This window comes from Emydura macquarii, unplaced genomic scaffold (assembly GCF_026122565.2).
Source record: "Emydura macquarii macquarii isolate MOO-44397 ecotype Brisbane River unplaced genomic scaffold, CSIRO-AGI_Emac_v2 contig_1345, whole genome shotgun sequence".
NCBI lineage: Eukaryota > Metazoa > Chordata > Testudines > Chelidae > Emydura > Emydura macquarii.
The window spans coordinates 9,887-33,254 of record NW_027131482.1 but is presented as its reverse complement, the minus strand read 5'-3'; the positions used below and the strand labels follow the sequence as shown (position 1 = coordinate 33,254).

The 23,368-nt window shown below is 56.2% G+C and overlaps 3 protein-coding genes and 1 long non-coding RNA gene across 5 annotated transcripts; 1 reads left to right on the top strand and 3 right to left on the bottom strand.

The window, feature by feature from the left end:
- Positions 1-465: 465 nt before the first annotated feature.
- On the bottom strand, positions 466-1,628 carry LOC137154964 (uncharacterized). Its single transcript, XR_010920306.1, has 2 exons — positions 1,423-1,628; positions 466-655 (listed from the first exon to the last, which is right to left on the bottom strand). It is a non-coding gene; the product is annotated as an uncharacterized lncRNA (long non-coding RNA).
- Positions 1,629-2,275: 647 nt separating this feature from the next.
- On the bottom strand, positions 2,276-4,328 carry LOC137154962 (16 kDa beta-galactoside-binding lectin-like). The gene is made up of 4 exons (XM_067550811.1): positions 4,253-4,328; positions 3,772-3,851; positions 2,708-2,879; positions 2,276-2,500 (listed from the first exon to the last, which is right to left on the bottom strand). Exons 1-4 carry the CDS (start codon positions 4,259-4,261, stop codon positions 2,354-2,356), a joined length of 408 nt encoding a protein of 135 aa, XP_067406912.1. The 5' UTR covers positions 4,262-4,328; the 3' UTR covers positions 2,276-2,353.
- Positions 4,329-9,030: 4,702 nt separating this feature from the next.
- Positions 9,031-16,999, bottom strand: CSNK2B (casein kinase 2 beta). 2 transcript variants are annotated; one of them, XM_067550794.1, is made up of 7 exons: positions 16,872-16,999; positions 15,012-15,094; positions 14,776-14,878; positions 12,119-12,234; positions 11,823-11,898; positions 11,369-11,558; positions 9,031-10,642 (listed from the first exon to the last, which is right to left on the bottom strand). In XM_067550794.1, the coding sequence occupies exons 1-7, from the start codon at positions 16,939-16,941 to the stop codon at positions 10,552-10,554; spliced, it is 729 nt and encodes a 242-aa protein (XP_067406895.1). In that variant the 5' UTR covers positions 16,942-16,999; the 3' UTR covers positions 9,031-10,551. The 2 variants fall into 2 exon arrangements, with proteins under 2 accessions (XP_067406895.1, XP_067406896.1); XM_067550795.1 differs by lacking the exon at positions 16,872-16,999 and adding an exon at positions 15,760-15,909.
- A 919-nt stretch (positions 17,000-17,918) lies between these two features.
- Positions 17,919-22,153, top strand: GPANK1 (G-patch domain and ankyrin repeats 1). Its single transcript, XM_067550793.1, has 3 exons — positions 17,919-17,980; positions 18,331-18,973; positions 19,142-22,153. The coding sequence occupies exons 2-3, from the start codon at positions 18,399-18,401 to the stop codon at positions 19,599-19,601; spliced, it is 1,035 nt and encodes a 344-aa protein (XP_067406894.1). The 5' UTR covers positions 17,919-17,980; positions 18,331-18,398; the 3' UTR covers positions 19,602-22,153.
- Positions 22,154-23,368: the final 1,215 nt, after the last annotated feature.

Genomic DNA, 23,368 nt, shown 5'->3' with positions numbered 1-23,368 from the left:
ATAACCTCCCCACAGGGGAAATTTCTTCCCCATCCTCAGAGCTGTATGAACAATCACACTGGGTCAGACCAATGGTCCATCCAGCCCATCTCCTGTCTGACCACAGTGGCCAATACCAGCTGCTTCAGAGGGAATTAATAGAACAGGTGATTGGCAAGTGATCCAGCCCATCACCTCCTGTGGCCAACAGAGGTTAGGGAGACTGCAGGGCATGGTTTTGCATCCCTGCCCATCCTGGGTACCAGCCCTTGATGGACCTGTCCTCCAGCAACTTATCTAGTTCTTTAAACTCGTGACCTTCACAACATCCCCGGCAAGGAGTTCCACAGGTTGACTGTGCATTGTGGGAAAAAATACTTTTTTGTTCATTTTAAACCTGCTGCCTGTTAATTTCATTTGGGGACCCCTAGTTCTTGTGTTTGAGGGGGAGTCAATAACGCTTCCTTATTTACTTTCTCCACATCACTCAGTTTTATAGACCTCTCTCATTCTCTAGTTTAAATCCTGACACATTTAGAGTCCGAACTCATTCTTTTTGAGCCTTCCCTCTTCTAATCCCGGATGTTCTTCTCCCACTCTGTGTCCAATCCTGTTTCCTATCCCCCCACAGCACTGCTTCCAATGAAATCTTGTGACCAGGAGATCCTCATGCCAACTGTGAGAGTGTGGGAAAAGGTGTTTAGTTCTGTTCTGAGTTTTACAGCCTGGCAGTTTCACTAAACAGAGCTGACTAGTTTGTGCTGAAATATTCCCCCCCCCCCACACACACGAAAATTAAGGGTTTCTTTGTTATTGTTTGAAAGACAAATGCTGGCAGTCAGTTTTAGATAACAGATGAAAATAAGATTTTTATATAAGTTATAAATTAATAAATTCTTATTTATGAGAAAGATTCTGTAAGAAAATCCATAAATGAAAAAATTGTTAAAAAATTTAGCCACTTAAATAGTCTGATTCCTAGGATTTTTATAAGTCTTTAAGCATGACAACTTTCCTATTTAAAAAGGTTACCAGATAAGCCAATTTGTACATTTTTTAAAGATGTACAAGACTTCTAGATGTTTATAAAGAGAAAAAATGACAATTTCCCTCTTTATAAAAAAAGATAGGCAATTTCCTCATATTAATACCATTGTAGGAACAAGAATTTCTCCATATTTATTAAAACTCTATAAGACAATTACTATTAATCAAATTTTCATGAAAAGGGACAATTTTGAAAGCTAGAAAATAGAAACAACTTTGAACTATCTACAGTCCATCCCCCCCAAACAATTCTGTCAATTCCAGTCATTGAAAATGCTGATTCAGACCCCCCCAAAAATCATGACTGCCAAATGGTCTCAATTTGAGAACTAAAAAGAATCCCAGATTTATTTTTTATCTTCATCTTTCTAGGTCTTTAGGATACACTTTGCTCACATTTTCAAGCTTTTCTCTGTAACTACAAGGGCTGGAAACTTCACTAAAACAAGTGAAGTGAGAGTCTTTGAATCACAGGACTCCAGGAGCTGGGGATTTAAATCACCAAATGTCATGAGACCTGCAATGAAACAATGAGCGATGGCAACACTAGAAAAATCACTGCAGCCATGTCCTTTAACATCGCATTCTGGTGCCGGCGTTTCAGAGACGCCATCCCAGCCAGCACCATACTCTGCCTCCGCAGCACCGGGGATCCGGCCGGGTGTTGGGTGAAATCAGTCAGATTTGCTCTGGTTTTTCCAGCGATTCCCTGGAGCTCAGTGTCCTGGAAGCCTGATTTCTCAGGCCTAGTTTCTGTACAGCCCAGTTTCCATGGCCCCTGGCTGCCCCAAGGCCTTGTTTCCCCTGTAAGTGACTCAGCTCTAATCCAGCCCCATGGCAGGGGACTGGCTGGCTATGGGGTGGGGAGGCGAAATGGGACCTCCATCCCCTGAGAAGGTCCTAGGTGGGGAGACGGTCCAGGTAAGAAGTTTCCCCATGGGAGCGAAGGATGACACCCCCCCCCCCCCCATCTCCTCCCTCCAGCAAGTGGCCTCCCCTCCCAGGGCTGGGGAGGGAACCCAGGAGTCCTGGCTCCCACCTGCTGGGCCATGTTCCAGCATCACACCCATCAGTTCACCCTTCCCCTGTACCAGTCCCAGGAGGATCCATGTCCCCAGTGGAGAACCCCCCACACCCTGGTCCAGCACCCCCCCCCCCCCGAGCCGGGAAGGGGCCAGTCCCCGGGGCCAATCCCAGCTCCCAGGGGCTGCTCAGGGGGTGAATAAAGAGCCCAGGGACTGCACAGGGGTGATGAGCCAATTCATGTTTATTGGTAGCTTTTTAATGCCCCAGGGAGGGGGTGGAGCCAGCAGGGGAAGGGGAGGAGCTACTTGAACTTGAGGGACTTGACCCTGAAGTCTCCCTCCACCGAGAAGAACTCAACGGCCTCCAGCCCCAGCCGGTTGGGGAACTTGAGCTGCTGCTGCCCCGGGAGCCCCACAGTCAGCTCCTGGGCGTCGAAGGAGATGCAGATCTGGGGGAGGGGAGAGAGGCGGAGCCTGAGACACCTGCCCCCTAAGGGGTTCAATGCCACCCCCCACCCACTCCCCCAGGACTGGAAAGACGCCAGCCAGGAGAGGGGCTGTGTCCTCCCCCCCCCCCATCAGTCCCCCCCCCCCCCCCAAGGGAGAGCTGCGAACTTCCCCCAAGCAGTGCCCCGCCCCTCCCAGCTGCCCCTCACCTTGGTCTCCTGCCCCTGCTGGAAGGGGAACTCAGGCTCCCGCTGCTCCTCGCCCCACGTCCTGCCCTGCAGCGAGTTGCAGATGATGGTGCAGGTGTCGCCCTGGCTCTCGAACCGGGGGTTGAAGTGAAGGGCCAGGTCCGAGCCAGCCCGGCCCAGGTTCAGAGCAAAGCTGGAGGGGGGGAGAGAAGAGAACGGCTGAGACCCCCCCAGACCAGGCCGCTTCCCCAGGGGCCAGCAGGGTTCCCACCCCAGCATCTCCCCCCAAACAGGGAACGCCACATGCTTTGCATTGTGGGAAACCACCCAGCAGAGCACCCCATGCACAGCATCATGGGACACCTCCAGCCACCCCGAGCATCATGGGAAACTCCCCTGCATCCCGAGAGAATCTCCCAGGCTCAACTGGGGGACCCGGGGCAGCCTGGGAACGTCCCAGCATTCTCTGGGGACAGGGCTGCATGCATTGCATCATGGGAGGCAGCTAGCCACCTCTGCCTCATTGCATCATGGGAATTCCTGTCACCCCACAGGCTCTGGGTCATGGGCAAGTCTCCCAGAAATCCCTGGGCTAAAGCCACAGCCCCGATCCTTGGGACAAAAACCTCCCAGAAGCCTTTGCAGCAGGGTCACCCCCAGGCAACATGGGAGCTTCCCACAATGCACCAGCCAGTGCCCCAGCTTTCCCAGCATCCTCCACTGCTGCCCTCCAGCCCCTGCCCAGGGTGGAGCAGAGCATCAGGGGCCCCAGGGCTGACCTGGCCCCCCGGGCTGGGAGCTCACCCTATGCCAGGGGGCTGCCAGCTAGCCCCACAGAGAAGGGTCTGGAGCCACAGCTGCCCCAGTGTAGCCCAGCCCCACACATCCCATGGCAGAGCCTGTTAGCATCCACCACCCACATCCCCTTGGCCATGCCTCCAGCGGGGGTCAGGGCCCAGCCCCAGGTGGAAGCCCCCCTCCCCCCACACACACACTCTGCTATGGGGGAAGAAGAGGTGTCCAGGCATTGCCCCCTAGGGACCTGGTTATCCCTTCCCTCCCCCAGCCCAGGGGCCAGGACCCACCTCTTAGCATCAGGGGGCACCATCCCCTTCACGGTGATGCACTCGCCAGGCTGGACCTTCAGGTGGGTCAGAACCATCCCCTGGGGATAGAGGGGGGAAGGGAAGATGAGCACATGCACCCCCAGTGACCCCCCCACTCCATCCCCTGGGGGCAGGGAGTGGGGCCCAGGGCCCTTTCCCTTCTAGTATGCAAGTGAAGAAACTATGACCCCCCCCACCCACTACCCCTCCTTCCCTCAACCTCCCAGCCCTAGAGACCCCCCTTACACACTCCACCTTAGGGGTCTCAGAGCTTCCCACTAACCCACTGGTGGGGGTCAACACCCAGGAGATAGAAACACCCCCTCCCCAGGAGAGGGCTGCAGGTCACCCAGCTCTGCCCAGGGAGAGAAATTAAAAACCCACATATTCAGTGACCCCCGCCCAGCCCAGCACAGCTCCTGCCCCACATATCCCCCCATTTCCTCCCACAGGCACTCACACACTCCATGGCTGCTACTCCTCAAACAGGACAGGTCCCCACACAACAGCACCCAGCTACAACTACCATGGAGGGCTAAGCCACCCATGGGCTTTAAATAGCTGGCATGCCCCCCTTTGGGCCAATCAGGCATCCCAAACCCTAAGGACTTCACCAATCAGAGAGGGGGGCGTGGCCCGGGACACCTTCAAACCCAGCTGTGCCGGGTGGGCTGAGCCAATCAGAGCTGGGTGGTTGCTCACACCCCAGAAAGGGCGGAGCAGAAAAAACCAGTGTATGACATAGAGGGTCTCTAGGGGCCCTGCCCCCTTCCTCCCCTCTCCAATCAGAAATGGAGCCTTTAGCAAACTGGCCAGAAAACTACAGCTCCCAGAATTCCTAGCGCCCAACTCCCAGCCTGCCTTGGGAGCCACTTCTCTATAAAAAGGACGCCAGCTGTATCCTGGCTGTGTTTCTTTTATTGCTTTGTGAGTGTAGGTGGGGTGTTGTGAGAGGGGGATTTGTTGCCTGTTTTTTTTTTGGCTGGAAGGTCCCAGGGAGTGTCTTGACCTGGTAAGGTGTTAAATGGGGTGGGTGAGTGAGTGGGGGTGTTTTGTAGGGGGTGTTCTTGGGGGTCCCTGTAGCCTTGTTCTTTATTTAATCCTTGTAACTTCTCTTATGGGTTCTCTTTCCTAAAAATACTTTAACTTTCCCAAGTGTCTTGATGAGGTAAGTGTGATTAATAACCTGTGGAACCTACTGCTGCAGGATATTCATGTCAGGGGGGTGCTTTAACTGAGGGATTGTTACATACAGGTGTCTTACAGTAGGGCTTAGGCTTAGGATTTCTCCCTCTGGGAGGGTAGTGGGGTCTAGTGGGTTGTGTGTTGTGGGGGAGAGCCAGGACTCCTGGGTTCTCTTGCTGGCTCTAGGAGGGGAGTGGGGTCTAGTGGGTAGAGTAGGGGGGGTTGGGAGCTAGGACTCCTGGGCTCTGTTCCTGGGTCTGGGAGGGGAGTGGGGTCTAGTAGTTTAGAGGGTGCAGGTGGGTGTCAGGACTCCTGGGTTCTAGTCCCACTGTGCAGACAGCCTGGTGTGGGGGGACAGTATCTGGCCAGGGTGTGTCTACATGGTAATAAAAGCCCCAGGGTGGGCATGGGGCCCCAGAATACCCAATGGCCTGGAGGTGAAGGGGTTCACCTGGCAGGTGGGATTTCCCAGAAGTCCTGCTCTGTCGGGTAGAGGATGAGGGATTTGAACCTGGGCACCCCATGTCCCCCAGAGTGCAGGCCCCACTAGACGGGTGCCTCGTGCTGGGTTTTCACAGGGGACTGGGAAAGGGCTCGCTTTAGTCCCGGTGCAGAACTGTGACTTTGTTTTTGAAATCTGAAATGTTCCTGGGCTGGGGGGGGGCGGGGAAGCCACTTCAGGCCCACCTCTCGTCACCTGGTTCTGACACCTCTTCCTGACCCACTGGGGGGTCCCCAGGATGATCCCTTCAAGACCACATCATGGTGCATTCCCTTGGGAGAGCTTAAAACACTTGATGGAGGGGGCTGGTATTGTGTCCATTTTACAGATGGAGAAAAAGGCACCAAGGGGGATGCTTATAGTCCGTGGGAAGCCCAGGGGGAGCACGCATGACTCCTGACTCCCAGTGTGCCCTCCCCGCCCCCCAGCTTCAACCCACTATTCCCCTTTAAGTAGGGACCAGAAATGACTTGGAACTCAGCAGCATCTACACCACAGGGGGGTCTGCTCCATTTCCAGTTTATTTCAACTAGGTCCCGTAACCAAACTAGGCTGAGACCAAATGAAAACTCGTCTCACTTGTGATGGGGGAGGTGTTGGAATCCAGGTCTCCAGAGAACTAGCCTTGATTTCCTTTCTTTGTAGCGTGAACTAACCTCCGGTGATCAAGTTCCAGTGACGGCCGGCGAATGACCCATGGGTGGGTGCATGGTTAAATCCACCGTCCCCGAGCCCCTGAGCATTGAGCGGCTCCTCCAGGCCCGGACCCGTCTGGAGTCCCGGAGGCGCCTGACAGAGGAGCTCACGGCCTGTTTCAACCTGGCGCTGAGCGAGTTCTCCCAGGAGCCGCTCTGCGTCCAGGAGAACGCCAGGATGACCCTCCAAAGTGGGACCACGGTGCTGGTCTTCGCGTCTGGCACGCAGGAGAACGAGATCTCCGTCTTCCAGATGGAGGGGCAGGTCCAGTACAACATCAAAATGCCCCGGTGGGACACTGCTGTGGCCAGAGTCTTCAGCAGGAACATCGTGAGGACCGTGGCGGAGATGGTCCACTACATCCCGGCTGGACCGGTCTTGGAGATGGTGAAGAAGATGGCATACTAGTTACTGGGGGGGTGGGTGAGATCTCTCCTGGCTTCATCGATTCTGAGCTATGTTCACCAACGCCAACTGGAGACATAGTCCCAGGAGCGTAGGAACGTGCTGGGGATCCAGATATAATTCGAATGGGTCTCGGGGATACAGGAAGCACCTGGATTCTGCTCTGGGGTTGATGGCGTTTGACCTTCTGTCAATGATGAGCCAACCCGAGGGGCTCCAAATTGATGTGGCTTAAGGATTGAGCAGACCAATGGTCTAGATGGACTCAACCAGAGCAATTGACAGTGTAAATGTCCATCTGGAGTCACTCTGGATTATTAGGCTCAACTCTATGGGAGAAAACTGGACTGTGATTTAAAATCTTTATTTTGGGGTGGGGGGTAAAATTAGATCATTTCTGGTCAGCTGGAGTGACTCCAGATTTGCTCCACTGAATCCAGAGTCAGTGACCTTAAATGGTGCCATTTAGATGACCACAAAAGGTCAAACCAGCACAAATCTGGATTGACTCCAGAATCCGAGCAATGCCACGCCAACTACCTCAATTTGGTTGCACTCTAGCATGACTCAATTTAAAATCCAGATAGTGACATAGTGTAAATGGAGTCACACCAGAGCCCAATCAGACTTTAAATGTTCTTGCTCTGGCTTGTCTCTGGAGTGGTGCTACTTTAAATAACAATACTGTGGGTTGATGTGAAGCAGGGTCACTCTGGTGGACTTTGAAGTGGATTTACTCTGGACTTACCTTGGTAAAACAGCTGAACTGCTGGAGATCTCTTGTGCCTTGAGTCATCTCATGTCTTGAGTTGCAAATATGCTTCCAAAGTCCAGCAGAAACTGGTGCCCCCGTTACCCCATCTGCTCTGCTCCAGAACTGGGGGGGAATCCAGATACTTCTGTTTGTCCTGTGTTTAATAGCTTCCTAACCCAGATAGCATGCCCCGGGGTTTACATTGCAGCAGCAAACTGTCTGAACTGAATCGATTGCTGGTGCAAACCAGAGCTGAATCCGGTCCTGGCTCCGTTGACGTTGCTGGACTCACTCTGGATTCACACTAGATTATTGGTCTGGATTCAGCCGTCTCACCTTCATTGGGTGACTTGGCCGGACTGGGTTCTGACCTGGTTTCCACTGAACAGAGGGTTAATCCTGATTTACACCCGTCTATTCATCTCCGTTCCCCAGCCACTCTGTAACCCTCTCGAGCCTGCTATCTTCACCGGTGTTGGTACAGCGCGTTCTACCGGTAATTGGACATGCCAGAAGTACAGCCTCTTCTGCTGCCACTGCTCTCAACCTCGTGTAAACGTCCTCTTTGGTTTTAATGTTCCCAAGGCTACCTGCATGGGGGGCCCTCTAATAAACCTTGAATATCCAGCCAGGTGATGTGGAGCTGCTGTTTCTTTCCCTGGGTGGGGGTGGCCTGGGAGCCCCCAGGGCTGGGCTCACACGTGGCCCCCAGCCGGTGTGAATGGGCCGTAGCGCCATTAGCGGGACTCCAGTATGGGAAATCCACTCCACATCCCAAGAGGGAATGAACTGAGGGGTTGAGATCCACTTCCAGGAGAGGGCACCTGGACTTCCTTTCATACATGGGCCGCATTTTTCTCAGTTGTCTGGCGTTCCCTCCCCTCCCCAGGGTTGCCCAGTCTGCAGGGTTGTCCTGGCAGCTCCAGGAATTAAAGATGATTCTTTAATTAAAAAGATTGTCATGGGATGAAAGCGTCTGGAATCTGTCCAACCAAAACTGGCACCCCGAGGTCCCTACGGCTGTATTGTGTGGGTCACTGATTCCCAGTCGGGGGGAGGGCGGGTTAATTTTGCAACTAAAAATCTCTGAAGTGGAGATTTAAAAACAACTTTTAAGGAACTAAAGGTTTTTTAATGGTGGAAATCTTTTTCACACAATGAAGTGAGGGGCTGCGTGTGTCAAACCAGCAAGACTAGTTTAGCTTCACCTTTTTCTGAAATATTTTATTGCAGGTTCTTTTAACCCCCTCTAGAAATCCTGGCTCCAGTGACTTTTTTAATTAAAAAAAAAAAAAATCCTGATCAAAACAAGCAACTCCCCTGCACCTACCTCCCCAGGGCTGCACCATAGAGAAACCGGCTAGAGCGGTGCACTCCGCTGGGTCGGTGCATGAGTGAAACCCTGCCAGTGCTGTGTCCAGCAATGGAGGAGAAGAACCCTAGAGAGGAGAAGCCCTGCTCATGACTGCTCTCCCCCTGGTTTAATGGCAGTGATTTCAGGACTGGCCCTGAAACATGACTCTAGAGGTCTATGAATTTCTTTTTTGTACCTGATTTCTAAGAGCCTCTTTATTAGCTGAAACAGGAGCAAGTCTGGTCAAGGTTTAGCTGCTTCAATCTCAGTGGCTGGCAAATGACTGTCCCACTGCTCGCGGGTGGAAAACTTTCAGCGGATGATACTTAACAGTGACCAGCCCTGGCTGTTGAAATGATTCACAAAGATCAAATGGTCAAGAGCAGGGCCCCTACCGCGCCAGGTGCTGTACGTGACAGTCCTAGCACTGGGCACAGCATGATCTACATTGACGAGATGTGCAGAGAGGCCCCTTCGCCCTCTTTCAGAGGGGAAAACAGAGGCAGAGAGGTGAAGGGACTGTCACAAGGGGGGTGGAGCTGGGAACAAGCCCCCGGAGTGGGGTGTTCTAGTCCTTCAAACCCTGGGGGGCTGGTGCCCCACTTGTGCCTAGTGAAGGCAGGGGGGTGACCCCAGGAAGGCTGCTGGGTGGAGTAGACTTAGGTGTGAATCAGTTCAATGGGGTGGGGGGGTGAGAAACAAGGTCAATAAAACATTCAAGGGCATTTCCCTGCCAGCAGGGTCTTAATGGAGGGCTGGCCTACATCTCCCCTATCTGCTGAGCCAAGCTCCCTGGAGGACTCCATTTCCCATAATGCACTGTGGCTTTCCCAACCACTGCTGGGTGATGCACCAGGGGACACGTAGTCCCACCAGGGAGCCCAGCTCACAGGGAGTAATGGGGACAGCAGTCTCCTGAACAACACATCCCAGAAGGCACCATCTCCCCCCAGGGGACAATGCCACCCCATGATGAAATTACTCCAACCAAAGCAGTTCAGCTCAGTTCAGCCCCCCTCAATGGCCCAGGGGGCTGGGAACGGCTCAGAGACTTGGTTCACACCAAAACAGGGCTGAAGGAAGATTTGTCAGCATTTCCTCTGGGAGAAATTTCAACGTGGGGGGCTGGATTTGGGGGGGAAACAGCTGGGTTTCCCCAGCAGCAGCGGTCATGTGTAAATCACCCTGAGTCAGTCAATGAGGGAGGTTCTCTCCATGCTGCAGCAAGCTGGATGCGCTCGGAGCTGGAGGCAGCACCGGCCCCCAATTGCTTCTTAGAAATGGCTCGGGGGCCAGGCACCAGAATCCACCCCCCAGTGATCTTTTCAGAGCTGGCCTGCTGACCCCCTGCCACCCACTGAGCAGGGTCTCTCCATGGTGAGAGGTGCCTAGGCTCCAGCTCTGGGAACTGGATTCCCAGCCCCATCTCCCACTTTGCTCATCTCCACGTTGGTGGGTCATCAGACCCCATTGCCCTCCCGGAGCTGGGATAGAACCCAGGAGTCCTAGCTCCCAGCCCCCATCCCCTAATCCACTGGACTCCACTTTCAGAGCTGAGAGCAAAATCCTCCTCACTTTGGTTTGAAAAAGGGGATCACAATAACCACTTCACCTGCCACACTTTTTCTAAGTTTTATGTGTTTTTCTGAGAACGAAATATTAATTTAAACAACGCACCAGAGGGAACTAAAATCAGACTCAACAGAGGAAAGCGGGGGCGGGGGGACTCAGACCCAGTTCAAGGGGACTCCAAAAAAAAAAAAAATATCAAACCGAAGTGGCCCTGTCCTGGGGGGGGATGGGGGACGGTGGAGGGAAAGGGGGTGGCTTAGGAGATGGGGACCCAGGCGTCCAGGCGGAGGATCAGCGGATGGTTTTGACAGGGCTCTTGAAGTTGCTGGCAGCCTGCAGTTGCAGCTGATAAGCCATGGGGTGGATCTTAAAGCCATAGAGCCTACCAAAGAAAGAGGAAGGGGTTAATATTTGGAAGTAAGAAATGGGGGTCCAAGCCCCAGGCACTCCCAGAAGCCCCCACCACAGACCCAGGCAGCCCCCACAAGCACTTGGGCTTTCTGCCAAGCTGACATGTGTGGGGACATCAGTAGGTTCCAGAGTGAACGCACCACGCGTACGAGAGGGGGAGTAGCTGTGCCCACCGGTTTGGAGTCCGGCTGCAGCCCCGCTCTCTGCGTGGGAGAAGGAAGAACAGGAACCAGATTCCCACGTGCCCCCTGGAATGGAGTCCAGAAGTGCCAGAGCCAGATCCACACCGGAACAGAGTCCAGGTGCACCCGGGATGGGGGAGGGAGGAGAAAACCCGGAGTCAGATCCTGGTGCCTAGCTGGAATGGACTCTGGGGGCAGGAGAGAGGAGCTGGAGCCGGATCTGCATCCCCCTGGAATGAACCCAGGGGCCAGGTCCCAGGGGGCTGGATGGAAGAGCTGGATGTCTGGAGCCACTGGAATGGGCTGCCGGCTACAGCTCCCTGGGGGAGATAGAAGAGTTGGAGGCGGATCCCAAGTCCACTGGAACAGACTCTGGCTGCAGCCTCCTGGGGGAGGGAAGAACCGGAGCCGAACCGCACCCCCCCGGACAGGATTTGGGCTCCTGCCTATGAGAAAACCCGGAGCTGGATTCCCTCGGACTTTGCCCCGGCCAATGGCAGCAGACGGCAGCTTACCTGGGAACGAACTGATTGGCTGGCCGCTTGGGCCTGTACTCGGGGTGCACCATGAAGAGCATGTGGGGGAAACCGGTTCCGAAGTAGGCGCCGTCCGTGTGGTGGTGGCGGGACGACTTGGGGGTGTAGACGTCCATGCACTTGGGGCAGTACAGCTTCACCATGGCCTCGCCGGGGATGTCAGACAGACCTGGGGGGGAGGGAGAGAGAGAGATCAGGGAAAACCCAGGAGTCCTGGCTCCCAGCCCCCTCCCCGGCTCTAACCACTAGTTCCCAGTACCCTCCCAGAGCAAGGGATAGAACCCAGGAGTCCTGGCTCCCAGCCCCCTCCCCGGCTCTAACCACTAGTTCCCAGTACCCTCCCAGAGCAAGGGATAGAACCCAGGAGTCCTGGCTTTCAGCCCCCTCCCACCCCGGCTCTAACCACTAGTCCCCGCTACCCTCATGCTCTTACCAATGGGCAGCATGGGCTGGTTCTCACAATAGACACGAGGACAGTAGCCAAAGTCCCCTTGCTGGTACTTCTCAAGCTGGGAAGAAGAGAGAGAAAGGATGAGACAGGGCTTGGAATGGGCCCCCTCTCCTCTGGGGGACGCCGGTTCTGATCCGGCCCCAGGGCGAGGATTGGCGGGCCCAGAGGGGCAGGGAATGGGACACGAGGCCTTTCCCCTGCATGGGGCAACGGCCCCGATCTGACCGCAGGGCGGGGGCAGTGTCTGGCTCAGTGGGGCAGGAAGGGCTGGCACTCACCATCTGGGCGATGCCACGGTTGGTGAGGATGTACCGGGCGTGGATCAACCCATACAGCATCTCCGCCGCCTGTTCGATCAGGTCGCTCTGGTTGGGGTTATCCTCGAGCTCCTCGTCTGCAAGGAGAGGGGCCACGTGAGCGAGACAAGGGACCCCACAGAGCTGGGGGGGGAGGGAACGCCAGGCGCTCAGGGGTCACCCCTGCCCAATGGGATTCCTGGACTGTAAAAGCCACGTGGCACCACCGCACCCATCCAGCCTGAGCTCCTGCCAGCAGCCATACGACTGCCCGGAATGAATTCCCCCGGCCGATCGGCTAGAGAAACCAGCCCTCCGGATTGAAACGGGGCTGGGGGGATGGCAGATCCACCCCAACCCCTCGGAAATCGTTCATCCTCCTCACTGCTGACAACGCACACGTCAACCCCCTCCGAATCCATCTACGTCCGCCTCCGCCCGTGGAAGCCTGGCTCCTAGGTCTGAGAGCCCACTACCAAATTCCTGTCCCCCCCACGGGGACACGTCCAGATGGGGTCCAATCACCCCTTCACCTTCCCTCTGTGAAGCAGAGCCAGGCAGCGGGACTGGGATCCCGCAGGATCCGCTGCCATAATATCGGGAGGGGTCAAATGGACTTCGGTGCGGGCAGGACTGGGTGGACGAAGAAACCAGACTGCAGGAATTTGCAGGAAAATAAAATGCACGTTTAGCTCCGCCTGCTCTTTAAGTTGATGTTATTACCCATCAGCTGCTTTTTAACGTTTCTTTCCATCAAAAACCTAGCGCTGCGAGCAGTTTTCCTGTTCAAGGGGTTTCAAAAAGCCATAATAATCCCGCCACGTAACTCAAACGAGACGTTTCAATGTTCTGAAACCGGCGCTTAAGCGGTTCAAAAACTCCAGGCCGTTTTTTAAACTTACTTTTTATACACCTTAAGAAAAGAAATCCGCCCCGGTAAGGCACAATTTGGTGTTACGTGACGTGCGATACACACGACAGTGGCTGGTCATACAGAGAATTTCAGCAAAGGAAAGCCTTTCTTTTCCTTCTCACAGAAAGGTTTTAACGCTTCCATTTAAGCGCGGGATAGAAAGAGATGTGATGTCTGTTCTTTAAAGTATTTTTACAAGGTTTAAGCAAGATCTGTTTCACTCTTTTAATGGTAAAACCAGTCTGAATTCGGTTTATATATTAAACGACCGTGGAGTTGGGTTTTTTTTAGTAGCATGGGGGGGAATCTCTCTCTCTTGCGGGACTTAAAATGCAAGAAACAATGCGGGAGCGGGTACTGCAGAGCAGGATTAAAGACAATAGTCCCAGGCGGGGCTCTCCCGTGAAGCTGAATAGACTGAGATCCTGGAGTCTCCGTTTTCCGATCCTTTATTCTCATGGCTCTTCTCTGGCCCTCTCCACCAGAACCGGACGCCGAGTCCCGGCAGCAGGCGCCCCAAAGGGAAAATAACCCTGAGAGTCCCCTGTTTACACCTGGCCTACGTTTGTAGCAGAGCACAATTACCCATTGGCACAAACCCGAGGGTCGTGGGGGATTCTCCATCTCCAGCGATTTTTAAACCCAGATGGGATGTTTTTCAAACAGATCCGCGCTAGGAGCGATTCTCCCCCGGGACCCCCGGTTCAGGGGCATCTCTTCCCAGGGGAGGGCCCCGGCCCCTGCGCGTGGCCGGCATTTTTGTTCCCAGTTGCAGGATCTTATATTTGGCTGTATCCAAACGGAAGGAAGAGGGTGGCCCTGGGTTCCAAGGATTGGGGCAACAGACGCCCCCGAGGCACCCACGCGCCTTTGCACAACTGGACGGGCGTGAGTGTGTCGCGGTGATGTCTCCGGTGTGAGATGCACAAGCCGGGGATCCTTGCACGCCCGCACGGGGCAGCTGCTCATGGTCGTCCGAGAAGAACAGAGCCAGGTGTGCCACGTGCATCTGCTGTCCACGCTTGTGCAAGACACGTGCCATGCGACACACAGCAGCACAATGGACACACACAAACACACACCCCTTCCCCACACTTGTGTGAGACATACACACACACCATGCAACACACAACCATTCAATGAATATGCCCCCCGCGTCCTCCACACTTGTGCGAGACATACGCCACGCAGCACACAACCACGGGATGGACACACACACAAATACAGATCCCTCTTCCCCGCTTGTGCAAGACACACACTGGTTGTGCAACACATTTAACTATGCAACAGACACACAAACCTCTCCTCCGAGCTTGTGCAAAACACACACACCGTGCAACACACGCAGACGTGCAGACACACACATCCATCCCCCATGCTTGTGCAACACACACACAACCGTGCGATGGGGGACACACAAACACACACCCATCCTCCACACTTATGCCAGACACGCACACTCGCCCTGGCGCACGCACACCCGTGCCACACACAGCCTGACCCATCAGTCGTACGAAGGGCAGGTCCCAAGCTTGCCACGCTCAGACACACCGCCGTCCCTGGGCCAGCCAGCGCCCGTGGGGCTGGCCCGATCAGAGGGCCGGGGGGCAGTGGCTGCTCACACAAGGGTGACCCCTGCCCACGGGGAAGGAGACAAGGGCCCCACGCAAAGCGGCAATTGGCGACCCCATCCCCTGCCAGCCCTGGAACCCCCCCTCCCCAGCACCTGGTTCCAAGTCGAGGATCATGTCCAGCGCCTGGCGATAATGCGGGACCTGCTCGTTCAGGCCCGTCAGGTTAAACTTGTCCTGGATGTAATCCTCGTCCACCTGGGGGGCAGAGAGAGGGGCTGAGAACCCAGGAGTCCGGGTGCACCCCTGCCCAAAGCCACCAGGCTCCCCTCCCACGATAGAACCCAGGAGTCCTGGCTCCCAGCCCCCCACCCCCGTCTCCCCAGCTCACCTCACAGAAGAACTCATTTCCTCGCAGGCCACAGAACCAGGAAATCCAGGACACTTCTTCGGAGCTGCTCATCTTCCCGTCCTCTGCAGAGAGAGGTGGCATCAGCCCAGCCCGTGCCCGAGCCCTGCTCACTTGCGTGATGAGAGTAGGGGGGGCTCAGCCCGCAGCACCACAAGCCGACACACACAGATCCCAGCATAGCCAGTACATCTCCCAACCAGCGTGGAGATGCGCCCCCTCTGGGGAGGTTACATGGGGACCCCTCACCTGGTACCGAGATGTGGCTCCTCTGGGGTGGGGCAGGTTATATGGGGATCCCTCGCCCAGTGCTGAGATGTGGCTGGCTCTGGGATGGGGTGCAGGAGCTCACTTATACAGGGACCCTTGCCTGGCGCTGAGATGCAGCTTCCTCTTTCTGGCCGCCCCCCATCAACGGAGGTAACATCCCCCGGCTCAGGAATGACGGGACACCCCCTGCCTCGGTCACCCTCAGGCTGGGGACTCCCCGTTCCCGGTTGTGCCGTGCTGGGAACCCCTGCTCCGCTTTGCATAGGTGGGGGAAATTAAAGGCCCGTCCCTCCATTGCAACCCCCCAGCTCGTCCCCCCTGCATTGCACTAAGGGGCTAGACCCCCACCCTCCCTTTCGCACTGGGGGGTCGGCTCCTCCCGCCCCTCCCCCTTAGCACTGGGGGGTCGGCTCCCCCCGCCCCTCCCCCTTCGCACTGGGGGGGTCGGCGCCCCACTCACCCCGGGGGGGTCGGGTCCCGTTCCCCAGCAGGCGCTGCCCGGCGAGCACGAACACGAGCTGTCCGAGGCGCGCAGTGCCACAGGCCCGGCCGCCTGGCTTTCCCAATTCCCCCGGACCGCTCCTGTCCCCCAACGCGCAGGCGCGCTGCACGCGCGGGGCATCACGGGAGATGTAGTTTCGCAGCCCGAGGCGCCCCCGTAGGAGCCGACGGGAGCGGGCCCGCTCCGGGAACTGCCGCTCCCACAATGCAAGGCGAGGCGACACGTGGGGGGCGACGGGCGGGGAACTGTGGGAGGCCGCGGGGCACGGCGGGAGATGTAGTTCTCGAGCCACCCGAGGCCCATTGGAAGAAAGGGACCGCGGGGCCCTGCGGAACTACAGCCCCGGCGTGGGGCAATGGAGGAGACCTGGATGCCGGGGGCTGTGCCGCAAGGCAGCATGGGACTGGTAGTCCATGGGCCCCATTGGCCTCATAGGGGTCCACAAGCAGCGGGGTCCCAGAGAACTACATCACCCACCATGACAGGAGGGGCGCCGGTGGTGGGCCGCAAGGCCTCATGGGAGTCGTAGTCTCTGAGTTCCCCAGGCCTCATTGGAATGAATGGGCAGGTGGGCTCCAGCAAACTACCACCGCCCTGACAGCGGGCAGGGCCATCGGGAGCAGGCGGTGCCCCGCAAGGCATCATGAGAGTTGTAGTCCTGTACCTGCCTGAGCATCACTGGAGTGACTGGGCAGCAGGATGCTGGGAAACTTCGAAGCTCAGGGGAGGGGGCAGGGAAGGGAGGTACCCTGGGAAAGGGGCACAGAGCATCATGGGAGATGTAGTCTCTGACCCTACTGAGCATCATGGGAGCAGGAGACCAGAGAACTACAAAACAGACACATTGGGGAGCGGGGGTGGCCTGGACTCCTGGGTTCTATCCCATATCGGAGGGGAGGGGGGGCGGGCTTGGGGAGCTGGGTCTAGTGGGGTGCTCCCCAAAGGGGCGTGGCATGTACAATAAATGGGCGTGGTCAAGGCCCAAAAGCAGGTGGCCTGTCTGAATGGGGGGGGCTGGTCTCGCCACACAGGGGGGGCGCGGCCTCGCGAACCCCGCCCCCCTCTTTTACCGTCTCGGACACTGCTGCTGCTCCGCCTGTTGAGGCCTCGGCTGCACTCCATGGCTCCCCTCTTGTTCATCAGGCCCCACGACGTTAATCATCGCCACTCATGACTTATCAGTAACCTAATTAGTCCCTCCTAAAGAGCAATTACGAATATGCTAATTAGCCTTAATTAGTAGGTACCGATTGACTATACATTCAGGTTAGGGTGAGATAAAATACTGTTACTCACTAACACGAGGTTGGGTACAATTACCTGCTTATTGGCCGCTAATGCTTTTAATTAATTTTAATTGTTATTTTTCCCGCTACATTGGGGTAAAAATGACGCTATCTGGCGGGATTTGAGGCAAAATGGCATGCTGGGAAATATGCAAATCAGTGAAACCGCTCCAGGGCCCGGGGGGGAGGCGGGGGCAGACGCCTCGCGCTGGAAGGAGGGAAGCGCGCGAGGCAGCAGCCGTTAAGGAGCGTGAGAGGAGGGGCTGTTGAGGCCGGGATCTCTGCGCATGCGCCGTGATGACCCCCCAGGCCCTGGACAGGAGAGTGCGCATGCGCCTATTTTCAGTTTCGGTTCCTTTCCTTCCCCCTCAGCCTTCTCGAGTGGTTGTAGTGCGCTCCAGTGCGCATGCGCCTAGCCCAGAACCCCACACGCCTTGCAATGGGGTGACTAGCGAGTACGCATGCGTATGACTGCAACCGTCCATCATGTGCCCGTAACCGGTGCTGGGAGCAGTACCAGCTCATACGCATGCGTGAGAGCGGCTTTTCCCGCTCCCTCGATCCACACTATGCGCATGAGCAGTCGCCATTTCGGGGCAGTTTACTACGCATGCGCGCTGATCGCTCTTCGTGGCCCAGAGCAACAAGCCGGGCGGGGGAGGAGTCATCCGAGTCTCCTTCCTTAATGAGCATGCGCCGCCAAATCCCGCCCGCCTGCTTCACGGGCCCCAGTGCGCATGTCCAGAACGGAGCCCCACTGCGCGCGCCGGTGAGAGGCCTCACGCCTCAAGCGCACGCGCGGCGACGCCTTTATTTAATGCGCATGCGTCCGTCCGACCTGACCTCTTCGCCTGGTGGCGGCGCTCTACTCTCCTGGCCTCCGCGTCTCTATGGTGAGTGGGGGTCTCTCTCTCTCTCTCCCTCAAAGGCTTCTGGGTAAAGGCCAAGGGGAGCAGGGGTTTGGTCAAGGCTGGAGCTGGGACCTGGTTCAACCCCGCCCCCTCAGGGTCCCAGCCCCCGCCCCTCACAGTCCCAGCCCTCCCCCCAGGGTTTAGGCCCCGCCCCCCATGGTCCCAGCCCCCCTACCCCTTCCCCCCCAGGGACCTAGCCCTGACCCCCAGACCCTCGGCTGTGCCCCCCCCACGGCCCTGCCCTCCGTACTGCCATGGACCCTGGTGCCCCGTGGTGTGGATCAGCACTCAGTGTCCTTCATTTCCTGACCTTCCCGGCCCTCCCCCCACAGGCTGATCCCTCCCTGGGTGCCGGAGCCGGCCACTCCCCCGCCTCCATCCCCTGCCTCCACCGCCAGCCATGAGCCACGGCCCCCAGCTCATCGCCTTCACCCGCGCCCGGGAGGAATCGGACCGCTGGAAGGATGGGCAGCTGCGGAAACGGGCCGGCTCCCCTGCCCACGGCTGGGAAGAGAAGCGGGACATGGTGGGCGAGGAAGCCCGAAGCTTCTACGAGAGCCTCCTGGCCTCGGGCGAGAGCTCGAGCCCCGCACGGAAACGCAAGGCCCCGCTGAGACGCCCGGTGGTGCCAGAGCTGCCCAGCGCCCAGCCAGGACAGACGGACTCCCACAAGGGGAATCTCCTGCTGAGATCGGCCCAGGAGGGCGACGTGAGGACCCTGCGGCGGCTGCTGGAGAAGGAGGGGTGCGACGTGAACTATCGGGACGGTTACTACTGGACGGCGGTGATGTGCGCAGCTTACGCAGGGCGGGGGGAGGCCGTGAAGTACCTGCTGACCCGGGGAGCCGCGTGGGTGGGCGTGTGTGAGTCGCAGGGGCGGGACGCGGTGGACCTAGCCGAGGAAGCCGGGCACCAGGACGTGCTGAGGATCCTACAGGAGCGTGAGACGGTTCAGCCGGAGGAGAGGAGGACTAGGTGAGTCTCCTGTTCCCCTGCCTTGGACCCAGCCAGTCCCCCCATCCTGGGCCTGGATCAGAGCCTGCACCCCCTAAAGGGGAAAGGCTCCAGGTCCCGTTCCCCACCTCCCTGAGCCAACCGGTCCCCTCGACCTGGCGGCCCCTGACCCCGTTTTCTCCCCCACAGGAGGACTGCAGCAGAGAGGAAATACTGCCCCGTGTGCCAGACCCATTACAGTGAGGACAGTGTGGAGCTCCATGAACGCTCCACTGCCCACCTCTTCAACCGGCGCGACCCGCTGCCTCCAACCCGCTACCACATCCCTGAGAGCAACGTCGGCTTCCGGCTCATGGTCAAAGGCGGCTGGGACTGCGAGGCCGGGCTGGGGCCTGAGGGCACTGGCCGTAAGTTCCCGGTCCAGACCGTCCTCAAGAGGGACCAGAAGGGCCTGGGCTTCCGCAGCGATCTCCGGCCCAAGGTCACCCACTTCAACGCCAACGACCCCAGCGCCGTGGCGCAGCCCCAGGGGCAGAGGCCTAGGACGGAACGGGCAGCTACGGTGGGGAAGCGAGAGGCCCGTCGCAGAGATGCCAAAGCAAAGGCCTGGGAGCGTGACCTCCGCACCTACATGAACCTTGACATCTGAATGCTGGGGACCAAGAGCCCCTATAGTCATTCAACGAATGAGATTGCTTGGATGGTGCATCTGCATGAACTTTGACATTTAACCTTTCATGATCAGTAGCCCCTAGAACTATTTAACTATTTGGTTTGCGGGGATGATGTGTCCACATGAACTCTGACCTTTAACTCCCAGTGTCTAATCCATAACCCTAAAACAATGTAGCCAATTGGATTAGCCAGATGGGAACCTTCTGGGATTTTTGAGCTGTGGTGCTTGTTACTTAATCCCCCTTAACCAGCAAACCTACAGTCCTTGAAACTGTTAAGCCAATCAGCTCCCTCTTCTCTACATGACCTTTTACCTCTGTCATCTCCATGGTGCACTGTTATCCAATCAATGAAAGCATTCAGCCAGTCGACTTCCCTGACTGGTTGGACCCCAACCCTTGGCAGAACGTTGACCATGAACCTGGGGCACATCAGCGGCATCTCTGTGCCGCACCATTGGGTGGTGACCCTACCACCCTTTAAAGCATTCAGCCCATTGAATTCCTGGATTGGCCGGATGACATGTGACATCACGTTTCCTAACGGGCCAGTTGCGATCTGGAAAGAGACACATCTCTGATCTGCTGACCTGCCCGACACACACAAACTCTCGTTCCTGTAACCCAACAGGAGCCGACCCAATGATGGGAAAGTGGCCGCTGTTCCGTTCTCCATTCTGCTGGGAGAGCACTGAGAATTTTGGGTGGGTAAAGATGCCAGCAGCATTTTTGGATCTCTGGCAATTTTGCTGCATGGACTGATCGGGAGGGAAAATTAATCTTCCCGCTTGTTATCAGGATTCTGTTTAAGCTGGAATCTTTGAGAGAGAATAAATATTGGTCCCTCACGGATTGTTTTGTGGCTCTAACAGTTACCCTTTTAAAAGAGATCAGGATTTCCTCATTGACAGTGTAAATGTATCTAAGATCAGACTCCAGCCCTGACTCTATTACGTTCCATGCTTACCCCAGGGGAAGTGAGATCAAAATGTGACCTGACTCCATTGGCTTCAGTGGTGTCACTCTGGATTCAATGAGGTTGGAACCTGGCCTTTTATTTCCTTCTTCCACATGCTTTTTCTGCTTCTGCTCCCTCTGCTTCTTTTACAAACTCTGACCTCACACCTAAGGGCTGTTTCATTTTGTGTTTGAGAAAGACCTAGAAGCTCATTCGCCCACAGACCACTGCCTGGCTATCCGCACCACCCAGCGGTTGCCGTCAATTCAGTGGTGACCTGGAAACATCTCTCTGCTGGTCAGTTTTGTGCTTTCAAGCAAGAGGCAGCAGAAAAGAGGTTGTAATCTCAGATTTTAGAGTTGTCTGCAGAAAAAGGATTTTATTTCCCCACTGAACATTACAACAGATAGAGTTTTCACTCTCATTGATATTTTCTATAGAGAATTTCAACTTTTTGGTGAAATCACAAAAACTGAACTGTGTTGATTCGAAGCAGTGCCACATGGGAGTTGTCATTCCAGGGCCTGACTCTCTTTGGGCCAGACTACATGTCCCATGATGCATTACTGCTAGGGACTCCTATGACCCAATCCCCATACCGCGAGAGGAGAAAATGGTGCATCATGGGAGATGTAGTTCAGCCAAGGAGAGTTCTCTATAGAAAATAAGGCATCTGAGCTACAACTCCCATGAGGCACCGCTTTGAAGTTTAGATGCCTCATTCCCTGTTGGCCGATCGCCTGGGCTGCACTACATCTCCCTCCTTGCTGAGAGGAATGACACCAGTTCACACTAGTGGGGGATCTGGACCCATTGACAGAAGTGGAACGACGGACCATTGACACCAGCTGGGGGTCTGGCCCACGGCCCCACAGATCTGTCACTACAGTAGTCTGCAAGTAACTGTCGAAGCAAAAGACTCAGCCCATAGAATAGCACTAACCCTGGGAGATGCTCCAAGATTATGTGATGCCGGATCTCCTGCCTCTTCCTTTGCTACACAGTCAGATCTGACTCTTCAGAGCCGCTGGGTGCGGACGGAGGCGTATTCTGTTTGAGCTGGAGCCTTGACTGTGATCTCGGCGTAGTGCAGACCCTCGCTCGCGTCATTGCCTGGTCTCCTGTCCCTCTATTGAAGACATAAATAAAGTCACCCTGAATCCATCTCCCGCTGCCATCCTCCCGGGTTCTTTAGCACATTTAAGGGGGAAGCGGGTAAAATGGAGACTCCTGGTTGTGAGCTAGGGGAGTCCTGTCTGTCCTTGTCTCCAATACACGTAGCCCCACAGCAACGTGCCTCAGCTCCCAGACACATTCCCCTCCTCCCAGCCCCAGGTGGCTGCCCATCAGGACTGAGAGCCACTGGCAGAGCTGTGTGTGTGTGTGGACGGGAGCCCAGGGCTGGAACAGCAGGGGGACTGTGAGTTGAGTTTCTATCTGTCCGTTTGTCTTTCTGCACATGGATCTGTATGGCAGTACCTGTCTGTCTATCCCCACGTCTACATCTGTCTGACTAGGTGATAGATAATCTCCTACTCTTTTTGCGGTGTCCGTGACTAGAATAGCTAAGTGCTAAAGCACCCCAAACTCTCTGCCATGTTCCACTGGTCCGGTTTATACCGGAGTCACAGGGACCATGCGTCTATAGGGCCTTGAAAGCGCCACTGCCCCCCAGTTAAACGCAGGCGCCGATTTATATGGCCTCACCTTTACGTGCGGCTGCGGAGGGGTCTCGGTGGCAGCTGCTGGGGAGGAAAGAAGAAGACATGGGTTATTGTTGGAAGAGATGAACAGAGGCATAGGAGCCGAGCCGAGGGCTAGAGACCGTCCATCAAAGGCGCCCTGGCCCCCTTGCACCAGCAGGATGAAAGAGAAGTGCATTTCGAACGCTGAAAGAACAGGCAGATGAAGGCCGTGTGGATGGAGGGATAATTACCTTTGCGTCTACACAACACGAGCGTCCCAGATAATATGATGATGCTGACGGCTGCCAGAGCAGTCACGGCTCTGTAGATGGTGAGTTCTGCGCTGGCCTCCAGCTGCGATTCCTCCCTGTTGTTTCCAGGGGCAAGAATGTCTCCTGGGAACAGCCAGAGGAAACCCTTTCTAGCGTCTTTCTTTGTAGCACTGGATTCTGATCTCCCTGCTCCCGGTGTGAATGCAGGGCCACTCTGCTGACACCAATGGAGTCGGTCCAGATTCTGATCTCAGGGAATCTGGAGCGACCCCAGTGATGTCTGTGAAGTTGCCCCCAATTTGAGATGCTAGAGAGGGGCTGGTTGATGTGGGGTGGATGATGTGGCCAGCTGCTGTCCTGGAGTCTGGGTTAATAGCCAGCAAACTCCCTTCACACCTAGGGAGAACCTCAGGTGACAGGCACAGCGGAGAGCTGTGTGAGTTACGGGACCATTCTTGTCTCTCTCTGGGGCTGCATGTCTGTGGGGCTGTGGGTGTCTGATTACCTTCTGGACCTCTCTATGTGTCTCTGTGTCTGGGTGTGGGGTTGTGTGTGTGTGTCACACACCCCTGCATTGAGCAGCCAACTTCCTCTTCAACAAACACTACAAGACAATTCCCCAATCTCAATCCCCGCTTATCAAAAAGTCCTTTGCAGCTGCCAGTGTGAGTCTGATCTGCCTGCAGTGAGGTACCGGGGCCGGGTTATAACCTCACCTTCAGCCGACCCGGGAGCTCAGAGCCAGCCTGGCCCAGGGCACAGAACAGAGAGAGAGAGAGACATCTCCCATCTCAGGCCATGGGGCTCTCGGGGAAGTGGCAGGCTGG

What these genes read in the sequence shown, in the direction of transcription:
- LOC137154962 (XM_067550811.1), bottom strand. An exon ending in GTGCCCCCTGATGCTAAGAG is followed by an intron (nt 2,880 to 3,771) that starts GTGGGTCCTGGC and finishes CCCCCCCTCCAG; the next exon opens with CTTTGCTCTGAACCTGGGCC. An exon ending in AGCAGGGGCAGGAGACCAAG is followed by an intron (nt 2,501 to 2,707) that starts GTGAGGGGCAGC and finishes CCCCTCCCCCAG; the next exon opens with ATCTGCATCTCCTTCGACGC.
- GPANK1 (XM_067550793.1), top strand. Translation starts at nt 18,399, where the DNA reads ATGAGCCACGGCCCCCAGCTCATCGCCTTCACCCGCGCCCGGGAGGAA. An exon ending in CCGGAGGAGAGGAGGACTAG is followed by an intron (nt 18,974 to 19,141) that starts GTGAGTCTCCTG and finishes TCTCCCCCACAG; the next exon opens with GAGGACTGCAGCAGAGAGGA.
- CSNK2B (XM_067550794.1), bottom strand. Translation starts at nt 16,941, where the DNA reads ATGAACAAGAGGGGAGCCATGGAGTGCAGCCGAGGCCTCAACAGGCGG. An exon ending in GAAATGAGTTCTTCTGTGAG is followed by an intron (nt 14,879 to 15,011) that starts GTGAGCTGGGGA and finishes TCTGCCCCCCAG; the next exon opens with GTGGACGAGGATTACATCCA. An exon ending in GCCAATCAGTTCGTTCCCAG is followed by an intron (nt 10,643 to 11,368) that starts GTAAGCTGCCGT and finishes TTTCTTTGGTAG; the next exon opens with GCTCTATGGCTTTAAGATCC.